Below are 23,038 nucleotides of genomic sequence, written 5' to 3' on the forward strand. Positions count from 1 at the left end.
AGACTCGCAATAAACATTACCGGTCTTTAAATGTCAATTAAAGTGGTAGGTAGTGATTTTTATGGGGTTCGGTTTGGTGTTTTTGGTTCGATCAGATGGTCAAGTTGATAGATACTGCTGAGTAGGTCTCTAAAAGATCACGATCAGGACTTTCATACATTATACCGTATTCAAGATTTACGCATTTCATGCCCAAAGTAATTTATTTCTTTTAAGTTTGATGTATTCCAACTTCAGCCTTCTTTAAGTCGCAAGCCATTGAAAAACCAAATGGGTTAGTCTATAGACACTTTGATATCTACTTTGTAGAGAAAAATCTCGTAATGCGTGTTACTAAATGAAATGTCGCTTTCCAAAACTACATATAAATATGCTTTAAAGAGGGTAATACCGGTCAGGCGGACGGTCTGGAGTAAAACATAAAATCCCGTTTACTGTTGGCCAGTCTTCCTAAATGTATAATTACTATCGGTCAGGTTACTTAATAGAATCGTAGAACAAATTGCTTTATTTACGCAAATTGATCCTTTGATTTGTAATTGTTGGATGTTGTTTGTGTCCGAGAAGCTGCGTATATACCTTTGATTTAATCGAATTACTTTGAATCCGTTTATTCCTTTGAACATATGACCAGACATGTCTGGTGACGTAAACTTTTGATATTTTGTTTGGGTGGTGCTTGAAGTGATTTGCGAAGGTGACTTATTATGATTTGAACAAAAGATAAATTATAGTTTGTTTATTCATATTCACTTATTTCTGGGAATGGTTCAGGTTTGTCTAGAAACCCAATAAGCCCTGCTTTGTTGTTAATTAGATGTCAATTATAAAAGTACATTAATACCCAAATTTTATAAGACTGCACACTAGTGCACGAATCCAAGCTTGCAGAACGAAGAGCGAAGCGACGAGCTGAGAATGGATGTGTGCCCTAATGCACAGCAGGATAGTAATATAGGTTATAATAGAACTGCTAGTAATGCGGTTATGCAGTCATAACAGTTGCGAAGTATCAACCAGTATCAAGGAACTATTTCTGCGTTTTTCCCCTGTGACCAAATTTTAAGAATATCATTTGCTAGGTAGATATGTGTTGAATGAAGCCAATAAAATAATGTCTAATATGCATAAATTAGTAAATTGTAATTTTTTAAAATCATTGTTTGGCAAAAACTCATTAGTCGAGTCATTAGCGAGTTATGACAAAGACCTTCTAGAAGGACGAAAAAGTAACTAGAATAAATTGCAAATTAACTTCTAATTAATTAATTGACAATGCCTTGTAAAGTCAACAGGTGTCGAGTAAAAACTCGATCGCCGTTCAGGAATCTTGGTTGGGCGTTTCGAAACCAAAAACGGTCGTAGTACCAGTCTTTAATAGCATTTTTTGTGCTGGAATTCGTCCAGTAAGTCTTTACGCATTCTAGATGTGTGACCAACAATTTAGTGCTTATTATAATTAAATTCGTAGAACTGCCTGTTGTTAAAATGACATCATTAGTCCTATATACGCGCTAGCTCTATGCTAGTAGCTTCAAAAGTTGCAGGTAGTGAATATTTGCAATTAATATGAATTGAAAGATCTTTCGGTCGGTGATACCTTTGATTTTTTTAAATATGTAGACGGATATTTCAGTCACCGATCCCACATCCGTCAGGGTCAGACAAAGAAGCGATTTTTTCTACCTACCGTATGTTCGCGGAATATTAAATCAAATTTGGTGATGGTCAACATTTACGTAATTAAATGGGAATTTGTTCGGCAACGGTCTGTGTTTATACGTTGTCCCAATTTTTTTTTTCGGATAAAGCGAATCGAACCGAGATAAGGCTGCTGGTATTGAGGTGAAAGATAAGGCAACATTCGAAATTTTTATCTAACACACTGTTCGTTACATCTTTAAATTTATAACTCAAATTTGTTTGCACATCTAATCTCCCCCTCCAAAATCTTGCAAATACATACATATGGCGCTTAACCCACATAATCCTGGAAAGGAAATCCATTATCTAAAACACACTTTCGTAATAGGCAGGCCGCATTTGCGGCTCTAACAAAGGGCTATTGAAACTTTTGAAGATATCCACGCCTTGTAGATAAGAAATTTTTTACCTGATAGGCTTTCAAGGTGTCAAGATCATTATTCTCAGAAACGACCCTATTTTAACAACTACCTTCACTGCCCTAGACCTAACAGTATTTATACTCATATCTACCTATAGTTTGTTTTATATCTTATCTGCTGTGTTAAGAACGAAATGTTATTAATTTTGTGGACAGCTTATCTTATTTCGACCCAAACAGGGTATTTGAGCTTTTAGAACAGATTTAGAGTCAAATTATTAATGGGCTGTTAGCTTTAACATTAATTTAGTTTTTACACAAATGAAGAATCTGGCCAATAATTAGGCTGTATTTTAACGTTTTTGTGTAAATTGGACTTCAGTTCAAGTTGACAGTTCATTAATAATTTGGCCCTTAATTGACTAATAGTAAATAATAAACATTTAGTTCGAGAAGATATTCCAATTTTGCCATATGGTTATATCCTCAGGATAGAACTGAGCATAAGATTTCCAATTCGGATCGGTCAAATTAATTTCGAATTGGTTCAATTAATGTTTGATTTAAATTCGAATCTAAATTTCATCTAGAAAGGTTGATGGGCTGTCAATTGAAGAGATATATGTATATGACTTTGGAATGTGGAAATATATATACATGTACAGGGTGTCCCAGAAATATCGAAACAAGTGAGTATAGAATGTATAAAAATTAAGACTCCCTCAAAATGATCAAATTTAAGGTAAATTTACAAATTTTGAGGTTTTACTTCGTGGTTTAATAGAAAATTAAATTTAAAGGTTTGATTAGTTTGATTTGCTGATGCAATATTGCAGATTTTGCGATTTTACTTCATAATCTAAAGTGTCAAAAAAACCTAAACTCCAGTCTAAAGTCAGCAAACAATGAGTACGAATTTGAAAATGTCCAATTTTTTCCGGATATTTGTGGAACCCCTGGGATTTATTTGAATATTAAAGAGTCGTTTTATCGAGTAACTAATTATTCTAATAATACCCGAGACTTTTTTAAAAGTACCAGAAACCTCAATGGTGAGCTTTGAGTTTAGACCACTCTGTTTCACAAATTTTGAAAGACGTTTCGTTGCATAGAGAGACAGCAAATCCTCTTTGAATGCAGAATTCGAAACATCATTGTAATACTGACGGTAGCTATTCAATTTTTAAAATACGTCGATGATGACTAGTATTGAACCCACTCCATGGGCTGTTGCTTAGGTGGCTAGTGGACTTCGTATTACATCATCTGTTTTTTTCCCGAATGCATGCAAATGGTCTTAACTCTAGGCCGAGAGAAAAGAAGTGGTAGATTAAAGTAGAAAATTAGTTTTAAAAAAAGTTGACTTTACTGCTAGCAAGAATGATTGTGTCCCTGCGTATACTGCAGTGAATATGTGCAGGATTAGTTCATTAGTTTTGATCGGGTCACAACGATTATTTCATTCATTTTCATTAATGTGATTTTAAATCACTAGCCATTAGTTTGAATTTGAAAGTACGTCTAGTTGTTTAAAGTAAAATCGAAATTTCTGCGGCTTGAGCTGATTTCCATAAGGTGCAGCTAAGATGCTCGATACCATGCCGTACGTCGTAGCTTCAGCAGGAGAGCCGTGACCTAGGCCACTGTTCAATGACTATACACTATGATACTCCCACGTCGAGCTTGCTTGTTTATAAAGAAAGAACAAGCAATCATACGTTGGGTTAATGGCCAACCGTTGGTCTTTGGTGCGCATCCGTTTATTATTATTACCATTCTAGCACTTGCTTTTTAATGTTCTTTTCTCGTCTTCTGTACAAGAGCCGATTGGCATGAAATAATATTGAAGCCGGGAAAGCCAGAAGCAGTGACAGGTTATTTGTTTGCGTCGGCGCCCCCCAGGCCCCCACCCCACCTTTATCGGGCCGCTTAATTAAGCGATATGTAAATAAGTACTCAATTAACGAAAAACGCCAATTACTGTGGAAGATGGTTTGTTTTGTTTTGATGATGCACAGCGGTCTTTGTCCCTCGTGTCGAGAATTCCTCGCGATTCTTTCACGGACAGGGCTGGGTTTGCCCGCGATGCCTTTCTGGTTTCTCGTCGGCCTCAACAGGTGCGCGAGGGCCAACTACATAATAAATTCGCCCGTAATGGAATTCTAAAACAGGACGATATTGCCAACCTGTCATCAGGGCTAAGTGACGCAATTAAAGCTCCTATAAACATTGCGGCCAATAAAACAGGGCCAGTTGTCCCGCAGCAGTCGACCATTTTTTCCAGTCGCGTTAAAATTCATCTGCCAGAACGCGGGCACGCACGCAAAAACTAATTACTTATTCGAGATTATGGTAATGGGGATTCCAAGGCCGGTCCTGCCGCCCGTCTTCGTCACACTTCCTGCGCTCCCATGGCAGAAGACCTTGAGACAAACCTAGTTCAACATCCGCGGCCTGCACGGGGCCCCCTGAAGAACGCCGCCGCCGGTACCACCAGACTCGACCGGCAGGTTTTTACTCATTTCACTTTCATTCAATCTACATCAACTTAACTTATTTTCGGGCCATAATGGACCAGTGAAATAACTTCACTTTGTGGTCCCTGGTTTCACAACCGTTTTCAGCTGATTTTGGACCCATCCACCTACGATTTAAGGTTAACCTTTCACAGGCCCAGGAGACCTGGAAATTTTACCTCAACGGAAGTGTCTTTGCTCTTAATGGCGATCCGTCGAGGGGGATATAATTAATGTTTCAGTGAGGGCCTAATAGCAACAATTCCAGCATAGATTCTCGAACGTGGTAGTTTCAATACGATCATTTTAACTGACCTCGTCTCGAAGTGCCTGAACATTTTGCCGTTTATTTATCTCTTATCTCTTGTCGTTTTTTAGATTTTTGTTAATCATTATCATTTTAAGTAATTATAGTAATTAATAGTAATTAAAAGGTTATTAAGTAAATTAATTATTGACAAACATTTAAAAAAATTAAAACAGACAGTCTGAGTGAGTCAGAGGGTCATGACACATCACAAATTCAAAGTATGTTTTCATATCCTATTTCTAGCCGATGCACCTTTGTTTTCCAGGAATACCAAAATTTATCTCAGTACAATTGATTTATAATTTTCCTCCTCTACCTTCCAAAAAGACCTCCTATGAGTTGACCACCGGAGAAAACATCATTACCTAATTAATTCAGTTTTGGCTCGAAGGCCTAAAATTGGGAAATTTAGTTTCGGTGTTACCGAGCTTGTCTCGAACTCGTTTTAGCAAATATTGCAAGCCTTCTATTTATTTTTATAATTTACATAATACCAATCACAACTTTGACATTTTTTCAAGATATCGTTATCAGTAATAATTTAGAATATCCACCATAAAATGCACACAAGTTCCAATGATCGGAGACTTATTTACGACTTAATCCTCATGATCGCTGTTCAGTCCAGTTAATCCCTCATAGACTTAACTCATTTTACTACCGATAAAAGAAAATTACAATTAGACTTCCTTTAAAGCTTTGCTACTGATTGAACACCAAACAGGATGTTCAAATAAACTAATTGTAAGTCTTCGTACGTTGTTCGTTAGACCTGAGGTTAAAGTTCCTATAATATAATCGCAACAGGAAGGATCTAGGTGGCGCTCCATTGTCAATGTGCTAACCACCATTAACCATGTAAATTAATATGCTTCATACGTTTCGGTAGTGTTAATGGATTGCCTATCAATGAAACCACCAAAGATGAAGCCTTAGGGATCGTTCCCACCATTAAGCCCATGGAACTTATCAACGTCGTATTATTATCTCGAGATGCGGATGACACAAAATAAAAAGCGCAAACAAACCGGTATCCCCACTTGTAAATCTTGCTGTTGACGGTTAAATGCTTAGATGTGGATTCGTTGCACTATAAATAGGTACGACCTTATTTTTGAATACAAACGCCTGTCGTAGAACCTCGCGGAATGAGGATATTGGCTCAAAATTCGGGAAAACTACATTGTTTTGGACCATTTATTATCAACTGCCTGCCTGTTTTGGTTTGCCACAATGTCACTTTCGTTTCCCACCTAATCGGAAATAGACAACAGCACTGTGAACTTAAAATTTGATAAAAATAAATTTGTTTATAGATGTGGTTGAAGATTAGGTAATTACGGCTTTAACTTGGTTCTCCTAAACCTCGTAGATTTTGACGTTCATAAGAAATGCATTGCTGTCAGATTAACAGCAATCTGACAAATTGCTTATGTGAATTTATATATACGAGAGTTATGTGTGGTCATATATACAAGGGTCGGGCTTAGCAGGACCGAGCTTAAGTCATGATTCAGCAACTCAGCCTTAATGTCATAAACCTTATACTGGTAAGTCGACACAAAAAGATGCATCTGATGAACCAATAATGTACAGGATATTCCTGTACGTTATTCGTTGAACGCTCATTGTTTAGGGGATTCTCTTCAGAGCTAGCAACTCAGGAAATTGAAAACAGAGAGTTGTTAGAAAATCAATAAAATTCACGAAACACCGAAATACTGTGAATTTAAAATGGAGAGAAGCAAAGATTTTCTACAGCGTCTTACCGCTAATATTTTTCCATAGCGTTATATCTAATTGGAAAATGATCACTGTTGGGAGAAATTGAAATTATAGGAATCCTGGACATATAAAATATGGGACAAATAATGCCATCATTCTTAATCTATTTAATAATTCCTAGAAACTGGAAAACGAAACTGAAGGGTTCCTCATGGTTTTTTGCAGGGGCAATAATATTGGTGCTTATCCAAATTCTGGATGACCAAAAATGCGAAAGTATGCTTCGTGTCACTTTAATGTATCATCGCCTGCGTGCCTAGAAAAGATGAATGAAATTTACTAGAATATTAATCTTGAAACTTTACGGGAAGAAAACAATTAGTGCCTAAGTGTCATATTTATTGGTGTGTCCTAGTTAAGGCTTTTGTTACTAATTGCCTTTGCTATATCTTGGTACCTACTTCTTGCCTCGAAAATACACTGAAACCATCTGCATTGCAATGCATTTCCAATTTCAATGAAAGGTGCCCCCATCATTTCAGACATTAAAAGGAAGAAATCCATTAAGTTCAAGGTTGTGCTTCATGGCTCGCTCAAGTATGTAAGCCTGTTTGCCGATGCGAGACATTTCAATTTTTTTCGAGCCTCTGGACCTCGCTTCGCTCTATGCAGGTACAAAGGGTGCTTTATTTTTCATTGATATGAAATTGAGTGTTGGAAAATCACCTAAAACCTTGAAGTGCACATCAAACATGAGATATTTATACCAGCCAAGGTTGGCAGTGTGCATTAGGTTGCGCTAAACCATGTAAAATAATTTTTGCATGACACAAATCCGAAACACGACACTGTATACGATATGGTTTCGGCATTCGTGTAGCCGATTCTTGCATGTTACGACTTGACTGGGTTTCCTTTAAATCGAAAATCAATGTTGCTATAGGAATAAGTAAATAGATGGTGTCTCGGCTGGCCAATCATTAATTCAAGTTTAACGTTTCATCCTTCCTGTTAGTTTGAAATTTATGTAGTACTTTAAAGAAAATTGTTTGATTACTAATGTTTGTTTTTTTTTTGTTTCAGGTGGGTACCCTCAAGTCATTCCGATGTGTCACAGGTCCATAGGTAAAGTGAAGTTCTTAGAAAGCTCGATGGGGTAAAGCTAAAACCTTCAAAAACATCAATCAGCATATTAATCTTATTCACATATTTATGCTACTATAAATTTTATAGTCAGCAATTACATGCTCAGTATTTGCATCGTTATGTAAATAGCTCAACATTACCTACATCTAATATTACCTAAGTTTTATCACTTTTAATTCCTCATTCAGCAGATATAAGGTTACTCCAACCAACACGGAAATCTTCTGACAAGTTCACTGCGATCCATCTTCGGCTTAAAAAAAAATTAGGTTCTAGAGGACTCCCTTTAGGCTAAAGCTCCGATTAGAAATATCATTCAACTTGCCTGTCACACTTTTTTCCGGGGGTGAAAAGGGACGATAAGATAGGCGAATTGTTCCTGTCTCTGGTTTATCCCTGCTTGATCCCCCTTCTGTAAATTCCTCGTCTCGTGGATCATATATATGCGAAATCTGCCACCGAACGAATACTGAAGAGACTGAAATTTAAACGTAAATAACACAATGTAAAGTGAATTAAATCGTCGTCTATTTCAGTCCTATAGTTTGAATAAAATACTGTACTTTTACTTGGCACTACCCTCTATTGAAATCGTATACTTATCCAGGAAGTTTTTTAATCTTTTAGCGTTCTCTATTATTAAATTTACTGCAGAATTAGCATATTGCCACATTATTTTCTCAAAAATCATTAAAAAGGGATATGAATATGTACATCATTTTTCCGGTATAGCGCTATTTGTAATATTACACATAATTTTTTTCTGGCCAATGAATTTTCACGCTTATTGTTGGTTCTATTTGAAAAGGACATTATTTCGGGGATCATTATATCCACGTGTGTGATTGTCTTTTGAAGAAAAGATTTTGTACGAGTCGCCACTGAGGCGGCCAAAATCTAAAAAGCGATTTCACTTATTCACAGGGTAATCTTGTCCTTTCATGGGCAGTCGGTATGTTGATTTAACAAGGTTCCACAAATAGAGCAGGAGAACCGCTTAACCGGTTTAGTTCGTGTTAAAAATACGGTTTACTTGGAAGTATTAGCAGTACAAAGATATGTGTATAAATAACTTGCACTGGACCTTATTAACGTTTATTTGTACAATTTTTCGAACAGGAAACTTTCCGCTGTTAATATGATACTTTTTAAAATAAAAATCGACCGGATTGATGTCTGGTTGGTAATCGGATGGGGGACGAGTTTTAATAAAGTCGAATGCGTTGATAGAACGGTTTTTTTTTTGTTAATTTGCGACGTCTGAAAATAGCACAGATTTTTACCGCTACCTCAACTGTTGTACACTATATTGTAGTTTTGTAAAATATTCCTCAACTTTTCACATTTTCTTTATTTTTTATATGTTTCTTACCTTTTTGATAAATTTTCCGCATTTCTCATACACATTTCTAATTTTTATACAAATCTTCTATTTCTTAAAACAGTTTATCTCACAATTTTTACACTATTTTTTGAAAGTTTGTTATATGATTTATGACGTTTTATAGTATTACTTTTATGTGTCAAATATGGTGATTCTAACTAGTGCTTTATCCACCTGTATAAATCGGTATAAAACTTGATTCATTATGGATAAAGGCACTCATGCTGCGAAACGTTCGATTTTCAACCAATCGTATCAATTTATTGCCGAATAAGTATTAATGGCATCGTTAATAGCATGGTTTTTATCGCCAAAAAACATATATACATTAGTGTCAAGGTAATATGATCGGTTTGATTGTTTTCCAACTTCAACTTTAACCTGCCAATCGCTTATTTGTTGTCAAATGTTATGTTATATCAGCAAATGCGAAACTTGCTGAACGATTGAATTAATAGTCAATGTGGTAAGATTAATCACATTTCCATCGAAGACATATACACTTTCTAGTTTATTCAGACCATCAAGAAGGTTTCGACAACACAGTACTTTTGAACTTAGCCGAGGGGGTATTTGCCCGGCCAAATATAATCCGACCTCATGCTTCATCTGATAATTTTTTCTGTATGCTAACTATATCGTTGTTTCCTATTTAATCCTAGCTACACCCAGTTATAAGTTTTGAAATCACTGAGATTCTTCTTTACAAAGATAAAACTGGCATTTTTTCTCATCTCGATAGGTGTCAAGTTCGCGGTGTTCAGAGACAATTTGCAGTTGGGTCACGTTCGGGATCCCGTCACAGGGTGTTTTGATCGATACCGGATCCCGTTATGTGTTAAGGGATGTTATTTCCTATTTTAAAAGTTCAGCAGGGTAGTTTGACGATATAATGGACAAGTCCGGATATTAGATTTCGCAGACGAGGAAGCATTCGTCTCTGTTATAGCTCCGCTTCGAAAGTTATAAGATTCTTTACGAGTCGATTCCGTGATAAATATTTGTTGGGCTAAGAAAACATGGAGATTGGTTTATTGAAGAATCGACGGTAGAAAGTAAAACTTTCGGAAATAATAACCTTCACCTCGCAGAAACTCGGAAATGAAACTGGAGAGAATCAAGTTTGGTCGGCCCTATGTGTATTGATCGATAGAGCGGGAACAGTGACCTCCGGGTTTCCTTTTAATGTATTTTCTTGTTCTTGGCAGAGCTGTATACCGAAGCTTTCCGCTTTTGACAGCATTGCGGCCAATTCTATCGATCATGAATATTCTCAAGAGCTGTTAAAAGTCACTTTCTGCTTTTAAAATTGATTATCGTTCAGCAGGCCCTTCGTAGGTGCATTCCCCTTGTGCGATAAATTTTAATGCGAGGAGCCTTGGGCGTCAGAAAGAGAATCGAGGAGAGAATTGAAACCCAATTAGCGCCCGTCAGGGTTTCCCGAGTTTGAATTTTTCTTCGTGTCTCGGGACTTCGTAGAGAAAGCGTTGCGATGACACCGCCGCCGCCGTCGCCGCCACCTCTAATGAAAGAATTGTATCCATGGTAACTGCTGCAATGGCGCGCCGCCTGCAGACGCTCCTCACGTGATCCTTGCAGCACCGCTTTTTCGAATGCCGCCAAACTTCCGCGTTGCCAAATCGACCACCAGTGTTATGTAAGCCGAATTGGATTTTGTTGGTTTTGCAGACGGCGCATCCCCACAAGAATCTTAATTCATAAGAGTAGAATCCCAGATATTCAGCAGTGTCCAAGAAAGAATTATTGTGCAGCAACTTAAAATGTTTTGCACAAACAAGTCATACAAATGACAAAATAGCATTAAACTGCGAATCCTAAATAAAAACTAACTACTGACATTTTTATATCCACTTAGCAACAGTTTCGTTCAAAATAAGAAACTTTCCAGACTTCTTCTCTGGTTTCAGACACTAGTGCTAAAGTCATAGAGATTTTGGTAATTGTGAATTTACTACATCTTGATCAATAGTTTAGTTATCAAACTCTTCCACATAACGCTTTCTCATAATACCCCACAAACTATTCAGTCCCTCATAATCCGGTTGTTACGTCAGAAACTAGCCTTTGTGACACAAGAGCGACGTTGCCGCATCCCCTAAAGGACAAGCGCATGATTAATTACTGCAGAAAATTTGGGGAATAATTCAACCCCCACGGGCAAGGTAACGAAAATGCATGCGAAAGAAGCACGAAGCGACACTAAAAGGGGGCCTAGTAAATTGAGGTTAGGTTTTAACGAGGCGTCTGAAAAAAATTAAGTGAATTGTGATTGGGGTCAGGAGGTTGCCTTTTGAAATCGTTTTATTTCGGGCTTTTTTTTAATATATTAAGTCGGCTGATGAATGGCTCACAGCTTTTTGTAGTGAAAAAACAAACGTGTCTCGTACTGTATTGAGTTATGTGCACACCAATGAAATGGCGACTTTTAACGGCTGTTTTAAGGGGGATCCTATTGATTTTGCGTAGAAACGGAGCGAAACTAACGAATCCATCAACCCACCCCTTCATTTCAGAGGTAGATGACCTACTTTTCACCCTTCGCATAACTGATGACTCGCCACAAGACATTTTCTGTATAATTAATGTTGTCTTTCCATATTTGTCTGCACAGTTGTAAATTTATTTCCATTCATTAAACGTCTGCCAGAAATACTTATAGGGAGAATTTTTAGAAAAATAATTATTTGAGGTAAAAACTAGGCAACGTGGCAGTCGAGTGGTGACGCGTCACGATTCCAGTTTTACCAGCCGAGGTCGTCGGCAGTTCATGTTCAATAAGAGTCATTGCCACCCTTTGGGCTTCCATTCCGATCTGTATGGACACGACGGCATACAATCCAGAGAATTGGCAACGTGGCGTGCAGCGTATTTTCCATTGGAAGTGCTGTGCCAGATTGTGGAAATTTTTCAATATACATTACTGGTGTTGGTATTAATAGCGGATAACAACAAGAAAAAACTTCCCCCATAAAGATTTTGTGGCACAAAAAATTATATGCCAAAAATGATGATATGATTTGCTCCGTGGTTGCTACTTAATTGAAATTTAATTGGAGGAAATTGATTACGTGTTAGTCACGTTTGAGAAATATTTAAAATGCGCCTGCCTAACAAGAATCTAATTGGAAAATCATACGTTTCGATTTATTTTGTAGAGGTCACTCGTATCGCCCTGTATAACACTTTAGATGGATCATCTTCTCTAAGGAAAAGTCCTATTCGACTTTATATACGTATTTTAGCTTCGACTTAACCTTTCAGATGGACATTTAATTTTCTAATATAATTCCGCTCCAATGGTTGGTAAAAAACTGTTAATTAGTATCACGCCACTTCCATGTAAAACATTTTGCAAATCTCGAAGCAAACGTGTGACCAAATTAATGGTTTGTTTTGATGGTTCTTAAAAGATTGATATAAAAATTAACATAGCAATATTTGGCGATAAATATTTTTGATTGTTGATACTCTTTTGATTTACGTTAGCTGTTAAGGAAAGGTCGAATTTGTAACGTGCCGTAATCTAAAGAGTTTTCGATTAATCGCATTAAATTGAAATTTTTAAATTGACCGCTGATTAAGAAAAGTTTATTGAAAATCATAAAAAGTTTAAGGAATTTCCTTCAATTCACTTTAATCCCTGGTCCAGTGTTGATTCGAGTTTCGCTTCAACTTTCCACAAGTAGTTAATCGATTTTGCTTAACCAGATCCAAACTTCAATCGAGCAATTTTACATCGAATTATCCACACGTTTTTGCCCAGATCAGCGACGGACGCGTGAAGCCTTCATTATCCTCTCCGACACAAACTTTTTCTACTTGTTACTTTGCAAAATAATGGAATCAAATCCTGGAAAAACGAACAATTTCACAGGTTATTGGAGCAAATAAACGTATTGTTCAGAAAAGAGGCAACGGCCATTCACTCATGTCCGATAAAGCACACGCATAAATTTGCCAGAGATAGACACGGTCAACAGTTTCGTGCGATTATAAAAGCGGATTTGTTAGTTAGTAACGAAGGTACTAATGAGACCTTTTTAAAGTCGGAAATATCGACAATGCTGCCATACTGTTGGCACGTTACCAGAAACCGCAATTCGCCCTTTGGGCGCGGCGTTAGCACCCTTCAACTGTAACTATCGACCTCCCCTTTAAGTCGGTTTTTAAGCCTCAAACATTAGAGAGATCAAAGAGGGAAGTTTGGAAATGGTTTCTGCTTAAAGTTGAAGCAAGATATTAAAATAGATACCGGAAGAATGTGCTCGAAAAACGACAAGTAATCAGAGGTAGACAACCTCGACTTGGTGTGGGCGCTGCTGTTACAGCGTGCGACACACATAAGTGTATATAAAATTTAGGTATTCTACCTTAATGGTCTCATTGCAACCTTCTTTATGTCTGTATATTTTTCGTTGGGAGCGGCCTTCTGTGGAAGCTGACATCCCCTAACAGCCCTTTGGGTCGGGAAATAAAATAAACAGGCCCTACTTGTTTGTTTTAACCGAGACCTCGGTAAAACGACACGTTCGTACCAAACTATGGGTGGCATCTCGTCTAAGTTATGAAAGATCCGTCATGAGTATTTGTTTACTTACTTATAGTTGCCTAACTACCTGCATACCACACACGTCTTCTAAATTTAAACACTTTTATCTCCTCGGGTTTGTTAGATATTTAATTTTTTTCTTGTTTTTGTTTTCAGCATTGTATGCTGTCTCCACGGAGAATGTTCAGCCACAATAACATCTCGTGATGGTCAGATTATTAGAGTCAAACAAGAAAATTAAAACAGGGATGTTTAACTTTAAATTGAGCTCTATAAGAATTCAAAACGAATGAGAAATAATCGTAAATTATTCGTGAACTTTGTTTTATTTCCGGCCAATTACATAAAATAATCGAACGTTTCGGGTACACCTCAATGAAGGTGTAGATTAATTAATTTTTATCTATTTCAAGGTGTTGAGAATCGATATTACTCTCCCTACGTGCATATTCGGCGTTAGAAATACCTTGGAACTTAGCCGACAGCAATCAGCGGCGTATCTCGAAAGTTTTTGATGTCACATTAACTTTATTTCGTTTCCCATTGATTATTGCAAGGAGTCGAAGGAGTAATTTTCCTCTCGCCTAGAGACTCGTCTATAGATGCGAATCGTGAACAAAAATTCGAAATATTCGTTTCACACAAATATTTCAAAGATTTCGAATTGATGGCAACAAATACGGGATTCACTCTAGAGGCTTTGATGATGTCGAAGATTAAAAACTCATAAAATTCAAAAAGTACATATTATGGCAGTCATGTGACCCTGATATTCTTAATATTACGTTTTTTGTACACTATTTTTAACCGTGGCTTATGGCCTAGGTGTTAGTGAAGTTCATCTTGTTGTGTCATTAAAGATATGAGTATATATAAGGTAAGCTGCACACGTGAAGTACATGAGACAGAAGCCCGGTCGCATGCCAGATATGCATGAGACATAAGACATGCAACATGAGATTTTCTAGTTCTAGTTGGTATGCTGATTGGAGACATGGCTCAAATCAATTGAATTTAAACGAATGCCTCCAATATGTCTCCAAGCAGGATTTACTACATGTTTCATGATACATGTCTGATGTCTTCTGCATTTCTGGTGTACGACCGGCCCAAAGTTAACTGATTTATCCGGTTAAATGTTTTTTACATCGATTCAGTAAAGGCCACCTGCGCCACCACTGACTTCCCGGTTAATATTCCAAATGCTATTATTGCAACAGAAGTGGCATTTACCCTAAAGATATTTCTAGACTTACGCACTAGACGAGCTCCCGATGAAACGGCTCGAATGTAATGCACACTTTGCTGGCTGAGAGCCAGCAAAGTGACATTTCACGGTGCAGCACAGTCATCTTTGGGGGCCCCCTTTTAAGCAGTCTACGGAGACCGAAAGCTCTATTTATATTCGCGGTTTTCCCATCGCGACTCTTGTGATTTATTAAAAACATATTATAACTATGGTCATATATCTTCCGATGAAATCTACTTTATTGCGCCCATTAAATCGCCCATACTCTCGTTGTTTTACTCTTACGGCCAACAAAGAGACCAGTTTCATTTTTTTTACATCGGTCTTTATGATTTACAACGGACGGCAAGGTTTCGCATGCTCACGGCCTTAGTGTGTGTTTATTTTTGTTGTCGAAAGCCGGTACGTGTATGGTCCGTTCTTCCTTTTTCAACCATTTAAATAAATGGATTCAATAGCATGGGAATGCTCTAAGTGCAGGCGCTCCGCGTAGGCGAAGATGTCATAAAGAATGATCACAAACGATGATATTTGACACTTGCCTTACACCAAAACTGGGTTAACCTCGCGTTGTACTTAAATACCACATCCTAATCGCCACTGTCGGTAAACGTAGGGGAGCACCCATATATCTGAGGGGAAACCGCGTACCTTTCCATTATTAATTAAATCTAATTATCCAGGCAGGATATGTGCGAGATGAGAATGCGGAAGTTACGTTTGCTTTAGCCATCTTTGTCCAATAGATTGCTAAACTTTGGTAAAAAAAGCTACAGCACTTGACTTTATTAGTTTAAATGAGGGACCCTGATTATTTTAACTATTTAACAGACATTTTGATGGCATTGATGCACTAGCACTATTACTAAGTTCATTTTCTTCATTAGCGGTAGCCGTACAGGTGACTAAATATTGACATAATGTAATGCCTACTGTGGAGCAGCTTTACAACCAACTCACTTCATAATTTGCAACTGTGCAGATATAGGATCTAATTTTTTATATAAAATTTTTTGGGGTGCTCGAATTTCATTTCCGGTAATTATTTAGTGTATTTAACACGGCAGAATCAGGCCATTTATAATAAGTTATAAATAGGGAAAAAGTAATTGGAACATTCTCATAATTTATTATATATACAGATGTATTCAACATAAGATATTAACGTAAAATAATGTTTATTTCGTGTTCAGATGCGCATCAAATAAATATCCACATCCGAATTTAGAGTTCTACCACTTTCCAGTGGTCAATTAAAGGAGTCGAAGTGCATTTAAAGGGTCTATTTTCATAAAGTCAGATATTTCCTCAACATAAAAATACGTTAAAAAATCACTGAAACGTTTACAATGTTTGCACGTCTGCATAAAAGCGACGAAGCAACGATTAATTAATAAGATTCGCTGTTTGTTCGTTAAAGAGGGATCATCGTTCTCCATAGAACGGGCAGTCACATGGTCCCCTGAAATACAATAATTGCATTAATGATAATGATAAAACTGTCTTAGATCCAATTAAAATTAAATTATAATAAACTCATCACCTGCAGCGAATATGGCATCGATGCGAGACCTTACTATATGTCCATGTACTTTAAATAGTGGTTGCTCACGGGATGTTTTATGGAGAAGACTATTTTTAAGTTTTGCGACCTTTCCACTTAAAATGTCTCGTCCATATCTCGGGTCTATAAAATTAAATCACATTTTTTATGTATCAATGACTCTAAAAATTAAAACAAAAATTGCTGGATTTCTTGGAACTGCAGTGGGAATCTCGTTCAAATCAGGCTTCGAGAATATAAAAAGAAAATAACTCAAAGACGTCGCAAATCCTCGTTCTAATCCAAATGGGAACGGTATTGAATCAGTTAGAATCGATTTCCCGAAATTCTCTAAATTTTAAAATTCATATTTATCGTCTCTTGAATGTTTCCACGAGAAACACTAATGCAGTACAGAGACGAAATTTCGAACACACTCACTCAGAACAAATGAACAGCCGCGTATACGTATAATGTAAATTTATCCACAACTGTGTTCGAAATTCAATGTTGACGTAATGAAAATCTCCACTTCATTTTGAATATGCGGAAATTCTTTAATTTAAAATTGTGAACTTCATGTTACATCTGGTTAAACCAGGAGTTATAATCGACTGTGTATGTAATATACGTCGTAAAATTAGAATTTTAGCGCATTGCGTCAAAAAATAAAGTAAAAAATTAAATTAAATTCCCAATTTAAGTTTTGTTACCGAATATAGCTTTTAGCAATCGCTTTTAGTTTCAACTGTTAACTAATGAATCAGAAAAAGCAATTTTGGGGCGCCTGCTTTTGGGGGCATATCTCGTTAAGGAAGCGTTTTCTGATAAGGCCATATTAGGGTGTATTATTGTTCGAGATTATGTCGATATTGCACTATAACCTTAACCACGAACTAGGACTGCTAACTTCAAAGGATTAAGCAATAAGAAGACTCATTCGCAATTATACTGCACCAAAAAAAGTCAATATCCTTCGTTGGCGCAATAATCATCGGCGGCCTAGCGAAACGCATTCTCCCTGCATTTCTGCATCGAACAGTCTGATGGTCGCAGTGTGATCGGCCTGGTGCAAGGTGAAGCCCCTGACCCGGCAAGCAGCAGGTTGAAGGGCGTTTCTGCTGCTTTGTCTGCCGCAGACATGCCGATTGCGATAGCATTAACGATATTATCATCTCCCCGAACCCATCGGTCGAGGGGGATTTAATTTCTTCACGCAGTTTAACTAATTCTCATTCTCTTTGTTTCAGGTTGCAAAATCAAGGCGCTACGTGCCAAGACAAACACTTACATTAAGACGCCGGTCAGGGGCGAGGAGCCCGTGTTCGTGGTTACGGGACGCAAGGAGGACGTAGGAAAAGCTAAAAGGGAGATTCTAAGCGCGGCTGAGCACTTCTCCCAAATTAGAGCCTCGCGTAAGAACAACTTGGCGGGTTTGGGGTCTGGAGCCAGTACCCCTCCGGGACCACCAGCTAATATTCCCGGTCACGTTACTATTCAAGTGAGAGTACCGTACAGAGTGGTGGGATTGGTAGTGGGGCCCAAGGGAGCTACAATCAAACGCATCCAGCATCAGACTCACACTTATATCGTCACTCCAAGCCGTGACAAAGAACCAGTGTTCGAAGTGACAGGACTGCCTGAAAGCGTTGAATCAGCTAGAAGGGAAATCGAAGCTCACATTGCCATGCGCACCGGAAGCACGGCGGGTCTTAGCGGTTTGCCAGCACTGGGGGCTCTCGAAGACAACGAAATCTTCGCCTCATTGTGCAAATCTGGACTGAGCTCGATTTTGAACTACATGGAGCCCGCACAAGATCAGTTTCCCACCATGGCCTCTTCCACGGGCAGCAGCGGTGCCTTCTCTAGCTCGGGATCCTGCTCTAGCAGCTCATCCAGCATTGGAGGACGCGATTTAGGGACCATCTGGGGTTCCACAGATAGAGACGAGGGTCTAGGAGATTCTCCCAGTTTCGATTCGTCCACCGCCCTATCGAGCATCTGGTCGTACCCCACAGTATCAGTGCCATCGCGACCGAGTCCGACCAACAGTACCAGCCCGGTGGATTCCTTGCTGTCTTCGAACACGAAATGCTTGGTGTGTCATGACGCCAAAGTGACTCACGCACTGGTGCCTTGCGGCCACAATTTCTTCTGCATGGACTGCGCCAATCGAGTCTGCGAAGGAAGCGAACCCCAGTGTCCGGTATGCTCTCTGCCGGCCATCCAGGCAATCCGAATCTTCTCCCCCAACCCTTAAGCGCTTTCCGAAAATCTTTGATCTCGCTCGAATAGATCCCAACTCCTCGTTATCCTCCGATGGGAAAATCCACAGTTTCCTGTCCTGATACAGTAGGTGCATCCATCACATTCCCTTCCGGGTCTCTAATAAATGTAAATCCTGTGTTCAGCTTGGCGGTCCCGGCACTTCGTAGTTCGCTTTAGAAGATATATCACTGACAACGAAATCCTTCGTACTATTTCATATATTTGATTCTTGTTATAACTAGGATTATTATCAGCGTCGTCGGATATTTTATTTCATTAAGGAGTAGGTTATTTTATTTGAGCGGTCCGGACCTGCCCGAGCGTAGTCATCGTATGCCAGTGTTTCATATTTCCTTTTTATTTTATTACCGTTTTATATAGTAGTATTAGAGTCGTGACGGTTTATTTTGTTTACTAGGTGGTTTAAGCGATTCGCACGGCGGGATGAAATGCCGACATTTTGGGCTTTGAGCCCAAATGGAGGCCTGGTACTCGTCCATTAGTAAATATCCCAGGGATTTGAGGTTCAGTTGGCTTCTTTTTCTTAAAATTACTGTTATCGCTGAAAACTAACCCTTTTTGGCAGTCCGAATCACTTCCTTTGCCAAATTCAGATGGAGTCAGTGTAATCAATGCAGGGCCCGCGAATTTGGCAGGGCATGTGAATTTGGCCCCATGTCTCGTCAGCAACTCAGTTTTAATAAGGGTAGTTTTTAAGCCTGACCATGACTTGACCGTTTCTGTTTTCTTTGCAGATGTAACGAGGATCCATGAAAGTCGTAAACGAAACTCTACCACAGGTTCCTGGGGACGAAATTTAATGATGTGATCGAACTTACCTGAGTCCAAAAACTAGCAAATTTAGACATGCGGCATCTCAAAGTTAGCTTTTTTTCTCATTGATCATTGCAAAAGCTCGTTTTGGAAGGTTCCTAGTGGTCAAAAAATCGGAATCCGTATATATTTTTGACGTGCACTGTCGAGAGCGTCGTCTCACAGTGGTCGTCCTAATGAACTTGGAGGAACTTTAGATGAGAATGAATAGTATCTTAAAATTCGCTTGTCTCCAGTCAATTAAACAAAAAGCAGCAGGACTTAGTGCACAGGGCCAACCTATAACCAGGAGTAATGCGAATAATCGTAGGAAAAATCTGAGAAGATTAAGGCCTATTACAACTTTATGCCTTATTCTAGTTCTAGGTTTAATTAAACTAGAACACCCCAAAGACCGGTTTCAATCTAATGGGAATTTCGCCAGTTCGGTTCATCTCGCGTCAATTAAACGCAGACAGAATGAAGGGCAAGTATGTTGGGCCCGCAGGAAAATGTCCTACCGGCGCCACCTGCCGTGTCTTCTTTGCTGTAGCTCGACTGAATGTTCGAGTGTGAGCTGCACGATTTGTGCACAGGCCCGACGTATAATCGAGAGCAATGAAGATGAATGCAAATAATCGTAGAAAAGTCTGAAAAGATTGAGTCCTATTACGACGACTTCACGCCTCATAGGTAGGTTCTTGCACTGACCCGTGCCGATTTTACTTGAAGATTTAGCCCAGATGCGCCCAAAAAAAGACGGCAGATGGCGCTGGTTGGATATTGTCCTGCAAGCCCAACATGCTTGCCGTTGACATTGCTGATTTTTGCGTGCTGCTGTGAATTAAACAATTGGCTCGAGATGAACCGAACTGACGAGATCTCATAGAATGGAAACTGGTCTTTGGGGTGCTCGAGTTAATTAAATGAAGAGTTGCAAAGGGGTGTAAAATTGTAAAAGGAATGAATCACCTAAGGTAAGTTGGGTTAACTAATCGAAATTCGACCTTAAGACTCCGTGGTAGAGTTCTGTACAGACCATTTAGTCTCTAGAAGTTCCTCAGGTGTCTCGGTTTGAACTACAATTGAAGACTCATTTCCTTGACATATCTACTAATTTCGACTGCTTGTGAATTCACAATCCGCAGTGCCCAATTACAATAGAACACTCTGCAACAGTACATCTTTCTGCAGAGCTAACTGAGCCAACTAGCCTCTAATCCTCCGCCTTATTTGAAATAATTTCGTAAATATCTTTATAAAAGACATAAGAAATGCGACACCATTGAAGTAAATTTTTATATAATAATTAACTACTCGATAAGTATTTCGTTATTTTTTGAGTATAAATATATATTTTTTTAAGTTTCGCCATGTGAACTCGATCACGTTTTTAAAGTCTGAAACAGCAATTCTCAAAATATTATTTAAGTAATATTTAAAGAAGAAAACAAATTATGGAGTTAAATAGAAGCATAAGTATAGGGAAAGATGAAAATTAAAAAAAACTATAATATATTCGATTTTGGGAGTGAGAAATAGATTTCGTAGTTGGTTAAATAATGCAGTGAGACAAGAGTGCATCTGAGATGAAGAAAATACCGGACAGTGACAGTTTTAGGGCTTTTCGGCTGTGATCTTCAATATGCCGCCCCGTTAAAGAGGACGTCCTGCCCCATTTGTCCGGCACTGTTTCACGAACGTTCCAGCGATGTCCGTGAAACGAAAACCCCCCAATAACAAAATACATATCCAGTTATTGTTAGTTAGATTGCCTATTGTTAAATATTGTTCTGTTATAGTGTGATGCATATATTATATTTTTTAAGTCAAATGAATGAGTTTAGACTATAAATTATTAAAGTGGTGCGCGAGCGGGGTTCTGGGCGTCCTCTGGTGGCCATCGACTTTCGCATACCACTGCTGCCGTTAAGGGATTTGTATCCCTTAACTGCCATTAAAAAACAGTTAAAGCACTTACAAAATTGACAGTTAAATACGACATGAAAAAAACGTCACGGCCCTTCACTGTCATGTCCGCTGCAACTGATCCTTCAGTATTCACACGTCATTATCACCCATCCATCTCTCCTGTTTTAAGCACATTTTACTATTGTAGAAGCATGTATGTCGGGTTTCGATGCGGCAGACGTCCTCAGGTAAGCAGTGAAGCTCGACAAAGACAGCTCGTTCGTTTATTTAGGGCAACCTCGAGTATGTCAAATCCCATTTACGTTTACGTACATGAGATTTTGCCTATTGTGAGGCGTCCCTGTATACGTTCCCCATCATGCATTTTTCCTTGCTGCACTTAGTAGACAATTTTTTCGGGGGCTCCGTGGCTGACGCATCCCGTGTTTATGCGCTTATATTATTACTATTAATATATGTATTATCTATTATATAATATATTTAAATATTAAGAAGCTATATTTTGTTTTTATTATTTATTTTTTTATGTAGTAGTATTGAAAATTGTCGTTATTAGATAAATTATATATATTTTATTATCATTATTAATAATATTATTCTTGCTTCCGTGGTAGCGTCAGCCAGGGGGAAGGGGGCGCGGTCCGTCTAGGGCCCCTTTTAGTTTAAGTTGTTTAATACGTACACTGTAAATAAGTTGTTGTTTTGTAGCATTAATATTATACTTATTATTTTATTTTTTTACATATTTTTCTGATGGAGATATTTAAACTATAATAAATGTTAGTACAAGTTCATGTTCACAGTTCCGTGTGCGCAGAGTGACAAAATATTTGAAAATAATGGTACATTTTTAATAAGTTATATTTTATATTTGATATTTTACTTAATATTATACGAACTATCTCGAAGTGATTTCTTTTTCTAATTTTATAATGATTTTTGAGTTTGAATCTGTTTAAGCGTGTTTTCTATTTTAGAAATTTATAAATTAGACAAATGCGTTTCTCTTTTTTTCGTAGCGACTGAGAGTTTTTCGTTTTCGGTTAGTTGGTTGGTGTTTTTCGGGCAGCTAAAGTGGCGATGTTGGTGACTACTCCTTTTTCGCCGTCCAAGGCGTTCGACAAGACTAAACTTACGTTCGATTACTTTAGTTGCCTAGTAGAAAACTTCTAGAAAATAATTTTTAGGGATTTTTATATGATTACTTTGCTACCAAATACCAATAAAGTTCGTGATTTATATTTTTCGTTTATTTTTATTTTTTGCTTCTTTTCGTTGGTTTTGACTTAGCGACAGTTCCCTCAGGCCATTAATTACTCGCAAAGCATGAACGATTTCCTTTGAAATGCCATGATCAATCATACTCGTAGATGTGTTGTTTTGACGTTTGATGTTGTAATATCATCATCTGCATGTTAGTGGGTACTGTAGAGTCTAATAGGAGTTTAGCTCTCAATGCACAAAAGAAAAATTTAAGAAAGAAATTTAAGAAAAAAAATAGAAAAAATTAAGCGGCG

At 38.1% G+C, this 23,038-nt stretch overlaps 1 protein-coding gene across 3 annotated transcripts in view; it reads left to right on the forward strand.

Annotated features, from left to right (window-relative positions):
• The window catches only part of LOC136415835 (RNA-binding protein MEX3B), a 42,199-nt gene extending 19,437 nt beyond the window's left edge, over nucleotides 1-22,762 (forward strand). For all 3 annotated transcript variants that reach the window (XM_066400682.1, XM_066400683.1, XM_066400684.1), the window contains one exon: nucleotides 17,759-22,762. In XM_066400682.1, the coding sequence (XP_066256779.1) occupies nucleotides 17,759-18,768 (1,010 nt within the window). In that variant the 3' untranslated portion in view covers nucleotides 18,769-22,762. The remainder of the gene's footprint in view (nucleotides 1-17,758) is intronic.
• Nucleotides 22,763-23,038: the final 276 nt, after the last annotated feature.

Source organism: Euwallacea similis, chromosome 21 (genome assembly GCF_039881205.1).
Source record: "Euwallacea similis isolate ESF13 chromosome 21, ESF131.1, whole genome shotgun sequence".
NCBI lineage: Eukaryota > Metazoa > Arthropoda > Insecta > Coleoptera > Curculionidae > Euwallacea > Euwallacea similis.